General features: G+C 39.6%; 1 protein-coding gene across 2 annotated transcripts in view; it reads right to left on the bottom strand.

Annotated features, from left to right (window-relative positions):
* Window positions 1-9302, bottom strand: part of TM9SF3 (transmembrane 9 superfamily member 3) — a 36027-nt gene extending 26725 nt beyond the window's left edge. Inside the window, exons 1-4 of one of the 2 annotated variants that reach the window (XM_010714419.3) lie at window positions 9270-9302; window positions 8633-8828; window positions 2005-2127; window positions 200-360 (exon numbers count right to left, since the gene is read on the bottom strand). In XM_010714419.3, the coding sequence (XP_010712721.1) occupies window positions 200-360; window positions 2005-2127; window positions 8633-8828; window positions 9270-9287 (498 nt within the window). In that variant the 5' untranslated portion in view covers window positions 9288-9302. Of the gene's footprint in view, window positions 1-199; window positions 361-2004; window positions 2128-8632; window positions 8829-9048; window positions 9067-9269 lie in introns of those variants that run through there. The other variant, XM_010714420.3, reaches the window with a different exon arrangement.
* Window positions 9303-17093: the final 7791 nt, after the last annotated feature.

The following is a 17093-nucleotide window of genomic DNA, read 5'->3' on the forward strand; positions in this document are numbered from 1 at the left end:
GTATTTCAAAAATCATTATTTTCATTTTCCATTTACTGCCATTAAACGTATCCAGGTTTTTCAGAAATGAATAAAAATAATGGAATTAGATATCTTCCTCTAATATAGTTTCACACTGATACATAGTATACAATTAACTACCCTTGAGGTCTTTTACCATTTACAGTTTTTCTTACACATGCATCATCAGAGTACTTACAGAATACGACATCTGGATTTTTGTATTTGGTACCAGTTTCACCTTTCCTTCACTGGTCAAATTGACATCCACAATTCTATTTGCATTGTAACCAATTTCAAGTTTTTTATAAGTCCAAAGGTAATAATCTTCCCCATTTTCATCTGCTTCTCCAACAATGCCTGCACGGGAAACAAGTGTAAGCATCTATGACAGTTTGTTTTTCAACTATTATACAATTATGTTCAAAAATATAGATTTCTGAAGTTTTGGCAGGTAAAAAGCAATATTGCTATAGCAAAGAGAACACAGCAGACCCTATGTTTTGCTTTTCAAATGCAGTACCTGGGCTATACCTTCAATCACAGTTATCTACAAGAACTGTTTTGCAACGACTTTTTAACACCACAGCACACAGCTACAAATCCTGCATGAGAAACATGAAGTAACAATTCCTCTAATTTTATGTGTACTTCTTGCCAGATAAACAACTACCTGAATACGGATTTAAAATGTATAAACACAACTTAGCCTTGGACCTCTGTATCTTCCCATCATCTTGTTCAGTCTTCCCCTCCATTCATTTCTCTTTCTTTACAAAACTCTGCTTTCATTGTGCTCTCGTTAGCTGAACCTTCAGCACACACTTTTTGCTCTCAAGATCTCTCTCTTGAGGATATATAAAGGTGAGGACAGCGAGAGAGTAAGTAAGTGAAGGATATGAAAAACAGTCTCACAAAGAAGCAGGTGTGTGAAGGAATGGCACTTCAGTGCTTTTTCATTTTTAAGGAAGTATTTTTCCTGCCATAATTTTACTCAGGCTCATCAGTTAGAATTGCCTTGCATATGCCACACAAGGAAAACAAGCCCCAGTTTGTGCCTATGCCATACAGCCTAACACCTGGAGTACCACCTGTTCCCATGGTATTAGCAAAATAACGAGAATGCCAACCTCCATTCCATGTAAAGGACATTGTGATCAATCAATACCTGAAGGAGTGAACTCATACAGAGCTCCATATACTTTGGGAGATGGCAGAAAACAGTCATTTCTAGCCACTCCACTGGAGGATAGCAACACAGGCAGAAATAGAAAACTGAATCACTGTATCTGAATGCACTCAGGAAGAGCTGGTTGCTCCTTTCAGGTCAGAAAATAAAGTGTAAGTTTTCCAAAGCCTCCAAACAGCTGTTTGAAGTCATTACATTTAGGTACAAACAGTTAATGAAATATATTTTTCACCTGGACTGTAAAGTAAAATACGGATATTCTGAGGATTTCCTAAGGATCATTTCAAATTTAAATGATCGTGCACATGTCACACTGACTTTAACTTGAGTAAGCCCTACCAGGGTGGAAAACCATGAAAAACCTAAAACACTACTTTTACTTTGGTTGATTGCCATCACTGTAAAATGTCAGGAGAAACATGCAGAGTACTTCTTTACCAGGAATGTGACTGAGGTACAACGGAGGGACAAAACTGGAGAGTTTAAAAGACATGGACATAATCTCCAACCCAAATACCATTTACTATAATATTTGAAAGATGAATTTAACCCTAGCAACTTAGTACTATCGAAGAGATGCTTGAGAAACAAAGCTGTTTTTCATTGTTTGTGTAATTCATTAGTATTGGTCCTCCAACTCTTCTTTCAAAGCAGTAATCCTTTTACTTATTTGTATTAGTTGGTTACATAAATTCTACAAGCTTGTGAAATTCTTCTAAGGAAGGTTAGCCATTGATGACTCCAGAAAACCCAGTAGCACAGTGGGCTGCAATCCTGTAGTTGTAACCTAGTTGTTAATGCAATGCATTACTCACCCCATATTGGCAAGTCATCAATATACATCTGGTACCAATAGTGATTTTTGATAGCATACACAAAGGCTTCTCTTCTTCCTTTGTCCAAGTCAATTTCACAGTAAGTAGTCTGCATTACATCGTCTGCAAAAAAAAAAATTAAAGCCCTATTAATGATTTATTAAAGAGTTGCTGGCTCAAAACGAACACGGCCAAGCAGAATGAGGAATGGGCACTGCTGGAGTATGGCCACACTGAAGTAGGTAACAGAGAAGGACATTTAAAACAGAACTGTTAAAGCAATTACACAACTGTTCATGTAATTCTACTCTTCCAAATAAAGAAGCTTCCCGTTGACTGAACAAGGAATGGTTTCAAAGTATCCTTATGCTATTTTCTTTGCACAAGATCAAAATCCTTTTGTTGACAGTAGCTTTCTTTGGACAGATACCACAAATGCTTTTGCTTTAACAAGAGATACTAAATTATTAGCAAATACACAAAACTGTATATGATATTAACTCTTTTCTTTAGTATTTTCAGGCTCATTGACTGTGCCTGCTGGCTCCAGGAACACTCATCATTATAAAGCATTGTAAAGTTCTGAGCAATTTCCAAGAAGAAACAGAAGCAAAGAAAAAAAGGCAGAAAACAGAAGTAGGAACAATGCAAAGAATGCACTAGAGGCTGCATTTGGAAATAAAACAAATACATTCTTTGAAGCCAGAAAATTATTTTTCAGCATCTACAACTCATAAGTAATGCAGTTAACAACGATGCGTTCACGCCTCCATTTCCATTTCAAGTGAAAGGCAGTAAAAGGGCTCGCATGTAGAAGAACTCACGCAGCAATGGATTTAGAGAACAGAAAAATGACAGCTGCTTCTGTGAGAATGTTTTCACTCTCCAGAAGTAGAAAACAAACAGAACATAAACAAATTCCTGCTTCCCCTTCTGTTATCACTGAGAACAGCAACTCATTTCTAGTAGATACTCGAAGTAAAGCTCTATTGTGTATTGAAATTCAACTTGGTTAGCTCTTCCATATGCTACTGAAACATAAAGCTTAAAAAGAAAATTGAATTACCTCACAGAAAGAGCAGTGACAAGCAAAGTATTTCCAATACAAAACACAGTTTCTCTGACGACAACAATTTGTGAAAACAGAAGTACAGGCAGTATCTCTGATCAAGCAAAACTGATGTAGAGCCTAGAGAAGCAGGGCAGCAAAAAACCAACCAACAGCAGTCCTGCATAGTTGGAGTAATTTCCTATAGCCCTGGACAAAACAGTGTCCCTGACTATGTATCCTGTATGCTATTCTGGATGCTACTTCTCCTCTTATTTCTTATGAAAACATTATTTTTTCCATTTTTGTTTCTTGATCTAATGAGTGCATTCTAAGCCTCATATGCACAATGATAAAAATTACTTTCCAGATTGACATATTAGGCAACAAATATTTTGCTGCTTTGAAATCACTTAGCCAGGAACAAAGAGAAGAATAATACCATTCTGATCAGCATTCTGACTGTTCTGACTAAGCATTCATGAGCTACATTCCCAAGATACTGGTACATTTAGGAGAGGTAAGTCATTAAAACTGGCACCACAGTTTAAACAGACTCAGAAATCCAGGCCTCAGTTTCCATTTATGCCTCTGCTGAGCTGGATCCTATACTTTCTGGACAACAACAAAAGTTCTTTTTTGGCAATTTTTTTTCCACTTTAATTGATTATTTGAGTCCTTTTGACATCAATTAAAAAAAAAAAAAGAAAGAAAGAAAGAAGCAAATGCCTACCTTCTGGACTTGTTGCTAATTAGGGGATTCATTCCTTCCAAAACACCTGGCACTTTATTATCACTCTTGGGCAGTCCCACACTATACACCAGTAATAACCCCTTTCTGATGTTAAATTTAATCACACGGGATTCTTCAACACACAGAGGTCAAATGAAAATATACTATGAACTAACATAAGGGTGAAAGTACTTCAAAAAGATAAACTAGTAGAGTCTGTTACATGAAGCACTGCGTAGCACCAGAGCACAGAAACCTGCACCACCGTGTGGTTGATCATATGGCTACACAAATGGCATTGGTACCATCACCACTGAAGAACAGCACAAGGACAGGAGAGAATGCTATTAAACTAAAACATAATCTACACATACATTCTTTGTTTAGAGATCTTCCTCATTTTAGCCTGAATATGGCAGCCTTCATTTGTGGCTATTAGCTAAAATAAATCTAGTATTGGACTATAATCTAACGTCAAGTTCCTCCACGGGCTATCAGACCCCAGGAATTGGCTTTTTGTGCTAACTGACGTGTGTCATTCTGCATTTAATCCTCTGGGAGATAAATACTTTCTTCTACTACTGTAAAAAAGACTTTGAAGTATCATGTGAAGGGAAAGAGACTGCACTGATGCTGACAGCAGCATACTACCAAAAAGCTGTCCTCCATTTTTAGGGATTTTCCTCCCAGCATGCAGAATACCAAGAAGACCTCACAATGACATAACCATCAGCTATGGATCAACCATGTCACAAATTAATCCAGTGCACTTACAGAAAAGCCAGTACAATTATTAGAAAGTGCTTTAGCTTATTCTTACAACATACAGATGTGTGATTTTAATAACATACTTTCACTTTCAGCCATACTATGGTGTACAGTTCCTCCTGCCCCCTGCCAAAACAATTCCTCCACAAAGAAAAGGCAAGGGGAACCAAGATAAGTGCTCCTTTCTCAAGCCATTAAAAAAAAAAAAAAAAAACAGTCCTACTTAAAAAGAGAATACTGAAGCTATAACTTAGTTACAGAACAGGATTAGATTGCTAAGTTTAAGTCTGCTGTGTGAAATGATTAAAGTAAAGTAGCTTAGATCAGCATTCAGCAGCTGGGGCAGCTGAAGACTACATCAACTTTACCAGATCTGAAGCTTTGCCCTTCTGAGATACTTTTTATCCAGGTCACGGTTACAAGAGGAATGTAAACTCTTGTAGTGATAGCTACTATGTTCTCGCAGATATTATTGTCTACATAATAACATCTGCTAAAATATGCCTGCTATACAATACAGCTTTACTAACATCAGCAACACAGTAACAAAGTTTTAAAGATAAGAAAGCAAGACGCAGGAGGTGCCCTTACCGCAGATTTCAGATTTTCTATAACCCCTGATCAATTGGGTTTCATTCAGACGTGTAAGTCGTACAAAATCTGGTATCTGACCATCTCCCAGGACAACACTGAACGTCATACTGAACAGCCACCATGGAGATGATACAAAAGAGAAGTCTTGGGCAAGGAGTTCTCATTCAGAAGTGCACTTATTCAACATCAATTCTAAATAAGAGCAAAATTTAAATATGTTTTTAAAAAATCCTTTCTTCTTTACACTCACCTTTGCTAATTGGTACTGTATTAATAACAACACCAAAAATTAATTTTCTAATTGAAGTTGCTATGATGGCAATGTTCAGTATGTTTAATAATTCATTAGGTCTCTGATGTAATGTATAGAGGATGACAATTCAACTGTTTAAGTCCTAATAACTACAATGAATTTATGCTTGTTACTATGAAAGCTGAAAAAAAAAAAACAAAACACAAATTACAGAGAGTAAAACAGAGCTGATTCCCATTCAGGTTTCCTTTTATGAATCCAACACTAAAGCATTACACCACCTCCTGACAAAGAAGCTGCTGGATGCTGAGGACACAAAATGTAAAAGTGCAGAGACATCTCCCCTGCTTGTGCTCACATGCCTAGGCATCAAACAGCTATCACATACCGTCTACTTTATAGACAGCATCTAACTTGTAGCCACTTTGTTTAGGAGATAAATTCACTCCAAGTCCCATACAGATTAACAATGAACAAAGAGCAGAAATGGGTTGCTAAATAAATGTAAAAAAAAATAAATTAATACAGGACATAGTAGAAGAATTCTCTATGTGCACCACTACCTTATCAATCACGCTTACAAAAACTAAAACATCCAATTAATTCTAAAAAAAATTGAAATGGTAAAAAAGGAAAAAAAAAAAGAACCACCAACCAATCTAAACAACGACGACTCTCTACTCTACTACGCTCATTCAGATCCTGTTCTGAATGACATTATGGACAGCCTGTTTAGAAAAATGTGCCCCAATGGAGCATCTAGATACTAGTATGGACCAGCAATACAATTAGAGATGTTAAAAAGCACATGAAGAAATAATCTGGGCAGAAGATAAGCACCATAAGCCCTGGAGAAATTGTCCTCTATTTTTCACCTTAAAGAATATTAGAAAAATATCTAGAGCATTTTGTGTAAAAACATCAGCTCAAGGAGTTGTGAATCAGAACTTGGAAGTACTAATCTCAAAGGAAAATAAAACCTAAGGAGAACAGGTTTACCTATCGCTAAGATCCACGAAAGGCAACAGACATACAAAACTGACAGGGACATCATCAAAATCAAATCCAATCACAAGGTACAAAAAACAACGCACTTTCTCTCTTCTGAATTCTTGTTAGTCTGGAATAAACCCATCTTCATTGCAAAAGACCTCTCCTAAGCAAATAGGAATGGCATCTATTTCTGCATTGAGGAGGTGGAAGTTCAGAGTCACTGAAGTTCTACTTACCTTTGTATAAGAAAACAGGCATTATGTATCTTTTTTCTAAGAGTTGAATGAGTATCACTGAAACAAACACATTAATTTCTCCATTCTCAAGGCATTTTACAGAAGCATTTGAAACTGTGTTCACAGAAGAAAGGCAGAAAAATGCTCTGGAAGGATGAACACGAAACTACAGGCCATAAAGAGCAGCGAAAGATGAATCAAAACTTTACTCTACTTCATCTGTTCTCCCAAGTAGAACATGCTTCACAAACCTAAGCCAGACTAGGGCACATACTTCTGGGACAGCAGAGGCTCTAGGTTTTTTCCACATTTGCAGAAGAAACTTTTCCAAGCACTTTCACCAGCTGCTGAAGCTAAGCCGGTTCATCTCCTTTCCTTGACATCACATCAGCACTTCCACTATAAAACTAGATAGGTAAGGTACTACCTCCAGGTCCACAAGGAAAAGACAGGATTGAGAAGTGCTGAGCAGTGAGGATCAACACAATCTGCTGCAGTACTCCTAGACTGCGCTAGCAAAAAGTTGATAATGACAGGGGAATAAATTAACCATGGCTAATTTTCAGAAAACAAGCTGAGGGAGAGGGCAATAAAATCATGAAATAAACCTTATTCTGTTTTACAAACAGGATGAAGAAAGAGTCCCATTGGTAACTATTTATGCCTTTTCAATCTGGTGCATCATCTAGAGCGTATGCTTGTCCCTGGAATAACACAATCCCTTTGCAGAGATGCAACAAAGGGAGTAAAAATTAAACATAACAGGCTGTAAAAATAAATACTTATTGTATTCAGACAACAGAAGCTTGGCTTAATCTTCACAATCACGTTGAATTGCTGTCAGTTGCCCTCTCTGTTTTTAGCAGTTTGTTTCAGAACCTTTTTACACGGTTTGGCAGGAAAGCTATTTCCCTCACACTGATTAAAATTTTCAGCAGGCTGTGGTCCTGCAAAGAAACAATAGGACTGTCTTCTGGTGTTTATACAGGCACACCTCATTTCTTCAATGAAAGATTCAAGTCCAAACTCCTTTAATGCTGAGAATGCAACCACTTATGTGATATAAAGCTTTCTGAAGAACGTATGGTTTTAATAAAATCATAATTTATTCAAATTTACCCAATTTATAAGAGAAGTATAATCATGAGATTTTCAATTTTGGATAAAATTTTGTAGACTACAGAAAACAAGTCCCCTCTCAAGGCAAATGGTCAGACAAGAGACACTATGCTTAAGTTCTCTACCCAGTTAAGAACCAGTGATGAAATAATAATAACACTACATATATGTAACAATACAAACATTAATTTCCAAGTTGGATTAAACACAAATGTTAAATTCAATATAAACAAAAGAAATCTGTTATATGAAGCTCTGCAACTACTAGTTACAGCACATGGAAGGACCCTGGGTACCAAAGAACACAGTTCAAAGAAATTCTGTGGTAGAAGACTCAGTCCCTAACACCAATAAATGTATCTGCAAAAAGAAGCTAGAGCCAACATGTTACAATAGAAGTGTCTGTCAAAGGTATTTTAAAGGTAGACAGCAAACAGACAGATACAGTAACTAAGCTAGTGTTAGGGTAGAACTTAGGAGATGCTGAGCACCTGCTTCTCCTTTTCAATCACAAAGGACATGCAAGTATTCAACACCACAGAAAAAAATATTCAGAATTGATAACTACAGAATAATCACAGTAACTTTATTTTTAATCATTCATATGCAGAAACTTTATTTTTATTCTATAAAACATAATCATTTCTTTCAGGAGCATTTATCTTAATTGAGCACCTTCTTTAAGGGTCATACAGATGGAAACTTTGTAAATTGAACAGTCAGAAGCAGCAGGCAACCTTGCAGGGCTTCTGAAACAACATGAAAGACACCCAACTGCTGGCAGCAGCTAACTTTCAACTCTTTTAACTTCAAAATCTAATTCTATCTGTTTTTGTGTTTTTGTTTGCTTGTTTTGAAGCGACTGCGTGCTTTCACGTGCTTACCTTTGAATTTGATGTCAAGCCCACTAAATTCCAATTCAACTCCTTGAAGTGCTTCTCCTAGGGTTTCATGGTAATGGCTGATGCTTTTTTTTGATCCCACGCAGAAAGGAAGAGAGAAGTATTTGTATGTTTCTTGGCGATTGTGATAGGGTCCTACCGTATTCATCCATAAAACAACTTCCTCTTTATCTTGGTACTGGAAGATAAAGTTTCTTGAGTTAGATGAGAATCCCAGCAGAACAAAAACATTTGAGAATCTTTCCCATTCATACAGGTAGTAAGGGAGGGTAGCTCAATCACAATAAACAGTTACTTTTAAAGACAATCTGCTGTTATCCTTCGGATGTCAGTAGATACAGAACAGGATTTTTCAGTCTGCTTTCCAATGAAATAAGGGATTTAGCCAAGAGTCCTACCATTAAGTATCAGAAGAGGGGCGTGCGTCACACAAATTTGAAAGAAAAGCAGAAGATGTAAAGAGAAGAACTGGAGAAAAGCAGAAACTGCAAACTAACTTTTTACAAGTTTTGGGGAAACATGCATCAGTTGAAAGCAAAAGTCCATGCATCTCCAATCAGAGAAAGGAAGTATCAAAATTTGTTAAACAAAATCTTAGCAAGCAAATTAGACAACCAACCCATGGTGACAGACACATTGCACTTTCCTAAAATACATCCCCTCTTCATTTTTGCGATGGCATAAATTGCATACAGAATCGCCAGGAGCACGCAGTGCCTTACAGGAAGCACTACAACTCAACTGAGGCATACCTACAGGAGCCGAAAGACAGAACTGTCAGACAGAAGGACTGTTACTTTGACACATCTCCAACATTCTCTCTGAAAAGCCAGACTGGCGATGAGGCTGGTGGCTGTCATGAAATTCTTTGTGGAAAGAACCGCCTTCAACTTTCCACAGCTACTGTCAGCCAGCAAAAATCACTCCTTGGCTAGCAGCCACTAGGCTTTTTCGGTCGTTGTCTAAGAAAAGTTCTTATCACCATTCATCTATCAGTATTCCAACTTTGCCTAAATTCAAGAGAATTAAGTGATTTGAAATCATTACTTGCACTGCAGCCAAATGTACCTGGATTAGATACCAGATCTGCAGATAACTACAAAGCCTCTCACTTCCAAAACAATTTTTTCTTTACTGTAGACTGGCAGGCAGTGATCTAACTTCTCAGGCAGAAAGAAACTGCCTGCAATCATGCACACCTGCAAACATGCTCATCGTACAAATCCTGGTTTGGTACAGTACACAAGAATAAAGTACTATTTTAAGGCCAATTTGCAAATAGCAAACACACCAGAGACGAAACAAAAGTCAACTGTTAATTAGCCTCTTTCATAGAGTAGAGCTGAGATATTTAATATAGCTCTCCATCTCCCTTTTTAACAAATGAAGAAGTGTTCTTCAGCTGCACTTACTTTGAATAACCACTGTCATACCAACATGTTAACTCAGACATAATCAGCTATGCTTGGAATGCAATAAATTCCACAGATATGATGCTTAAAAGCTGAAGTCAACAATTTAAACAAGCATATTTTGGGAAATGTGCTCCTTTATGCAGACGCATCACCTCAATCACATGCGTTATCTTTCTGTTTCCAAAAATACACTCTCTCATGTGTGAGCTCCCACAAGAAATGCTAAATATCTCACTAATTTCATTCTGAACAGCAACAGAGGCCAAAGAGTCAGCAGTGCCACATAACTGGCTACAAAAGGTGCACACACAGTGGAAGAGCTCAGAAGGATAAAGAACATCAGCAATGGAGAAAAGAAAAAGTAAACAGCACAGCAAGAGAAAGTAGACATTCCTCCTCTCTGCCAGCAACCAGAAATATTATACTAGTGCAGTACAGTTGCCCAATTTCCAATAGATGCTGGGAGAGAAGGAAGAAAGAAAAATATTTCCAGTCCCCTCAGCAGCAGAAAGCAGAATGCACACAAGCATGCTGCCTTCAGCTCTTGCCAATATAGTCAGGGACCAGTTGGTCAGTACCTCTTTCTGTTGTTATGCCTAGACCACTTCTGTTTCTTCTCTAACAGCTGTAAGATACATTTACAGCCCTTTCTCAGAACAGTCATAACTTGTCGAGACATCAATTTAGCCCTTGTAATGCAACCGCTTACATGTAAATCAAGTTACGTCTCTTTACAGCCTTTACTAATGGAATAAGACAACATTCTCAGGTCTGTAAATTCATTTTTAATGGTGCCTGGAAAAAAAAGAAGGCATTGATCACTGTTATACTTAGCTATTTTTTTCTTCCTTGCTTCATTCTGAGTTGGGAATCCTGCATTTTTGGAGCTATATTGGATCACCTGCAAGTGACACAATCCAACTTCAACACATAGAGCAGCTGTCGTTCCTAGCTGTGGGCAGCGATCTTCCCTCAGCACAAAAATACAGACACAATCAGAGATGCATAGAAGAAAACATCTCTTCTCTTTCAAGGAAGTCCATAATACAGGCAGTCACAATCTCTCATCTTAAAATTAAGCCTAGTTTTGTGCTCAGCTCAAGGAGTTCAGCACAATCTGACATGAGCTACGCTGCTTTTCCACCAGAAATCTGTCCATTTGTTTTTCTCCAAAATGCATACTGCCAGCCTTTCCCAACTAACCTCTGCATTATGGCATCTTTTTGTATAAAACAGATCTTCCCTTTGCTGCTGAGGCCTCAACAACCAAGCAACAGTCATTCACAAAGTCATTGGAGCTTCCCAGTGAAGCCCAATAGGACTTTCTCACTCTTTAGATGTCAGAAGATGCAAGAAGATGCTCCCAAGGCTGGTTCTATCAAGTCTTTTTTTAAGTGGTAAGGTAATGAGGCGTTAGGAAACCCAGTGATACCAAGAAACATGACTGCCTTCACAATGTCCAAATGCCTACAAGTAGCAGCGGCGAAGCACTAACCAAAAGCACTAGCAGAAGATAAGCCCTATTTGGACAAGACAAAGAAATTGAGCCTCTTCTCAGACTGTTCTGTTACCTCTGTATGATGATTTCCAGCAAAAATGTTATTCCAGGACAGAGATCATGTAAAATAAGTTGCTTAAGAAAAAAGACCTGGTTTAATTGGAACAAAAGCACTCAAGTATGCTCCATCAGTACAGATTAGGTTTTAGTCAGCCCATTCACCGAGTCTTGCAGAGGTTTCAACTATTGCTAGTTCCTTTATAAGTTCTTTCAGGATATTTGAAGCCTCTTACAGTCTATGGGGAGATGGAGACCATAGAAAATAGGGAGAAAATTCCACCTCCACCTTCCATTCTTGGCAGAAACAACACACTGAAGAAACTATTCTTGTATCAGTTATCAGCCACAGACAAAATAACCAAACAGAACCGTGAACTTCTATTTTTTCTATTCTGATACTGCCTGATGAACAACTGTTCAACTGTATCTTTTGAGTTTTGAATACACAGAGCAAAACAAAATCCTACAGCTGTTTGTTAACTTTAAGAGGCAAGACAGCAATAGCATATAGTCAATAACGTGGAATAAGACAGGAGGCAGTATAATGACCTCACTTCAAAAACTGTCATTTAGCAATATGAAAATGGTGTAACCAGCAGTAAGTGCAATATTCTCCTTCTCTTCCTTCTTCCACCTCACTGTGCACACATCCTCTATTTGGTCTCCATCAACATTCTGCATGCATTGATGAATGTCAATAGGTGCCATTTTTTCTTCATGGAGGAATTCAATGACACACCTTTGCTTGATACTCAATTCCATGTCAGATGCCATTCTGTCAAACTGCCCTTCTGCTGCCATCTGTCACACAGCAACAAAATGTAACAGAACGTCGGTGAGAAATTTCAGTCTCTACTGCCATGTCCTCAACATTGCCTCTCACGTTCTGGGTCAGCACAGTAGAACAGGAGGCATTATTTTCAGCACAGCCCTTGCCGTACCAAGAGCTCTCTATCAGTAGAGGCACAGAACAAACAAAAGAGGCCCACTGCAACATACAAGAATATCCATGTCAAGAGTCCAAGTTAAATTCTGTCTTCTTACAAGATCTAAGTGGAAATGTCACGCTCCCATTACATGTGCACTAAGATTTTTGAGTCACTGCTTGACTCATCATCGTCTTTTTTCTAAAAATCCTGTAGCAAAGATTTCTGTCACAGCTGTATCTAAACCACTGAGGCTTACAAATAATGAAATAACATGTCAAATGGTAAAATAATTTGAAGCACAATTTACCATCTGCAAAGTAGATTCCAGATAATTTGAATGATTAGAATTTAATATCTACAGTTACATTTATGCATCAGTGCAACATTATCCTTTGTGAAAACAAACTACAACATCTTCCTAATGTGAAAGACTTATTTTGATGTATTAAAGTGTTTTAGAATTTCAGCTCTTTCAAAACCTCCTTTTTGTTCTTCGTTCTCTTTTCCGAATTGTCCACACAGCACTGAACAGCAGAAAGGCTGCTTGAGGTGAACTGGGAGAGCCAGCGCCCTGCTAAGCACACAGCTACTGACAAGGCAACTGAGCAGATGCCACCACGTCAAAAAAGGTCAACAAATAAAATGCTGCAACCTCCACTCTGCTATACATCAGCAAGCTCTGCTGGTACGACTATGAAGGAGTTTTAAGTATGTTTTGTTTCCTGTAACTTACGAAAAACACAGCATTCATTCTGTAAGCGTAGCCTTTTCTGCACTAAGCTTAATATTAGTTCGGTAATTTCAGTAAACAAATTCAGCATAAAATGATCCATTTTGACTGTGTAACAGCACAGTGGCAGACAAAAAACAAGTCACAGCATCAACACAAGCTGCCTACCTCCCTACTGTACACCGGTACAATTTGACTTACAGGAGGTACATCTTCAGAAACCTCCCCTGTAACTGACACCACAGTGCTGGAGGACCAACCAGTGCCTCAAGCAGCTGTAACACCCATCATAGTTGGGGACATCCATCCCAGGGCCCCACACGATGGCTGTGAGACAGAACCACCCTAAACCTACCCACACCCCAACAAGGCAGTACACTGACGCTTGAGTGCACAGCAGAACATGGAAGTGGCAGGAAGCCAGCACAGTTTGCATCACCAAGTGTTGACTCCTATTAGCTGACAATGCAAGTGCTGAAAACTCACACCTGTGTGCCAACTTCAAGCTTAAAACGAAGACAATTTCTATACATATGCATGGTTTTAAAACAATTCAGGCATGGCAATACTGAGTTCATCTTTGGCAAAGGGCATAAAACTTTCATTGCCATTACTCAAAAAGGCACCTGCAATGTGGGATGTAATTCAACATTCCCTTTGTACAACTGTAGACATTAGTGTGGCAGCCCTATAAATAAACACTTTGCCCCATAGAACAACAAAGGCTAGATTAAGCCAGTAAATGAAAGGCTGCAGAAAACGACACGACATCGGTAGGTTACTGATATTTTTCAACCATTAAAAACACCTTGCAAAAAATGATGGATGTACAGAGGATTACAATTACCAGACTTTATGTGATGATTCAGCAACATGATTTCAAAACAAGACTTTCCTTCAGACACCCTGCAATTTTACTCCTCTTCTCAAGCTGAAGCTTGGAGCGAGGTTTCCCAAAAAGCACCACTTAAGCACCAGCACTTGTTTCAGGGGAAAAAGGAACAATATTATCTGCTATTGGCACAGCAAAACTGCAGAAGCAGGACAGGAAATAACACAGGCAGCAAACCAGACTCAACCATCAAGTAATATCCCAGGCTTCGAGTCCCCCATATCTTACAGATATTCTATCAGGCTCTATGATAATGTGCAACTGCAACTCATATCTGCAGTCAATTAAACCATGGATTTCTGCCTTACGCTCTCCTTCTGACAGAGTGATTTCCAGCAACGTCTTTACATTTCTCTCTGAATGTCAGGGCTCACCAAAACGCCACACGTTCTGAGCCACGGATCAAGTAGTCCCTCGACAACCCCAGCTCCTGCTGCACAAGGCTGCCCAGCACACCATGTCCTGCTTCCCTGACATCTACTTCACCTCTTCAAAATGGAACCACAACAACTTCAAAAAGGACCGGGGCTGCTTGTCTGCACACAGCTCTGTAGGCAAAGATGTATTTAGGCACACGAAAATGTATTCTACAGTGTTCCTCTAGCTGGCAGTTTACAGTTCTACACAATTTTCACAATTCTATGCATTATTTTAAACAGGTTTTACAACATAGGACTTGAATGTATCAGATTGTAAGCACAACAAAAACACTCCTCCCAGTCATTACAAATGAAGAGCTTTGCTACTAGGTACAGCCTATCTTGCATCTAGTTTTCAATATCTGTCATTTATTTCCATGCTTATGAAGTACTGATAACTGCACTGAAGCAACATTACAATTCAATGCTACCTACTCCCTGAACCATCACCTGTGACAAAAGTCTCAAGGCATCTCATAAGTTTTTTGTGGTTTATTTTAGCATCAGCCTCACCAAGTCAAGTCACAGAAGACACAGCAGCCAAGTGGCAGTGGCAGCCCAGCAGCCCCCAGCAACCGCCTCGCTCTGCAGGGTCGCAGCGTGGCAAGGCCGCATCACACAGTGGTCAGTACATGGCACAAATCTCAGAACACAGGCAAACCACAGGTAAATCACATGCTCTGAAGCACGAAAATCAGTCGAAAAGTTATCAGTCTCTGATAAATTCTTCTACTGTGCTCTGAAGTTACACTGATGCCATTTGAAACACCAAGGCAGTCAAATCCCAATTTCCTCTCCACTCTCTATTGATTTTAAGCAGCCAAGTCTTTATTGTGTAACTGCTTTACGTTATCCTTTCCCTAATTTTTAAAGCCCTATACACATGCTTAAGACATAGCACACCTTCTGTAAATGTTATTGATTCAGCAAAGCTACCCACATCCAGTATCTCCATAAACACTACCACTCTTGTAGTAATTGCTTCCTCAGTTCTATGGTTGTAATATAAACAACATAGATAAAGCATACCAACGAACTGTACCCCATGCACAAACACACACAGCACAGTGCATGCTTCATTTTACCATGTTTACATTCTGTATTACAGCAGCAATAAAGGAACAGAAGATTAACCTGCTAACGTGGAAGGCGGTACTTCCAGGCACTGTGCAAGCCTGACACAGAGCAGCCAGGGGCTGGGGAACAAGGACAGTGCGGGGCACAGCACCAGCACCAGCAGGACCCGGTCTTGAAGTCAATGAAAAGCCACCGAGTCCTGAATCAGTACTCTGCTATTTCTCCACCACTTCCCAAAAGGAAGCAGAGCCTCTGGAACGTAACACAGCACTGGGATTGCAGGGCAAGCCATCTTCCAACTGCAATCATTTCCAACACTGAAAATTCGCTAAAACATAGCATTTAAAGAACTTAATCTCAAAAATCAGCACACTAATCAAAATCCTCTCTACGTTTCACTTTTGCTACTGGTGCTTACACCCCCATATATCTCGTGTGATATTAAAGGTTCAGAACATCCGAGCAGGGCAACAGCCTTCCAAAAAAAGATAACTGTCCTCTTACATCTATTACAACTATTCTTAACCTGCCACGTGATGTGCCTGCACTGGACATCACACAAACCAGAATACCAACCCAGGGGACAGAGATACAATTTCGGAGACTTCTGTAATTTAGATTTTAAAAAGTCGACTGAACTTAAAAAATGACTTTGTAATTTCCATTAATAATTGCTTAGGCAATTGTTCAGGAGACCTAAAGCCATCAAGTGAATTCACTTTTGAAGAGAGAGCTCTTAAAAAATAATGATTAAAAAAAAGTGGTAAAAACTGAATGCCAGCTTTATGAAGTGCTCCTCTCCCCATAGAGCTGCCAACTCTACAAGGAGGAAATCCCAAAAGCAAACAGCCTTTAAGACACACACATCTGCTCCCCCGGAAGTACTTGGTGCTGGCTTCACTTTCCCGTCATTAGCTGCAGCACCAATAAATCCCATTCACTTTTTAAAAACAAAGGCTATTCTAAACAACGCTCAAGTCTCACAAAGGCACTGAATTATGCACACACACACTACTGTCTGCGTGCACGCTATCGGTGCCATTCTGCCGTCTCACTAAAATACTTATCGCACTCCCCATACAGCACCAAGGACGAACATCGGTAGCGGCCGGGCTGCAGGCAGGGGCGGCACCCAGCCCAGCCCAAGCCGGGGCAGCACGGCCCTCCCATGACAGAACGTGCAGCTTCAGCACGGCGCCGTCCCGTGCCACGCTGACACCCCAACAAGCGCAGTTTCTGCCCAGACGCAGACGAGGCCGCGGGGGATACCGCCGCACCGGCAGAGCGGAAGGCGATGACGCGACCTGTTTATTTTCCGCGGGATGCCGGAGGGCTTTTAGAGAACCGCTGCGGCGGCGCTGCCCGCGCAGACCCGCCGCGGCCGCCCGTCCCGGAGCCGAGCTCAGCGCCCTACCGGGAGGAG

Source organism: Meleagris gallopavo, chromosome 8, assembly GCF_000146605.3.
Source record: "Meleagris gallopavo isolate NT-WF06-2002-E0010 breed Aviagen turkey brand Nicholas breeding stock chromosome 8, Turkey_5.1, whole genome shotgun sequence".
In the NCBI taxonomy this organism is placed as follows: Eukaryota; Metazoa; Chordata; class Aves; order Galliformes; family Phasianidae; genus Meleagris; species Meleagris gallopavo.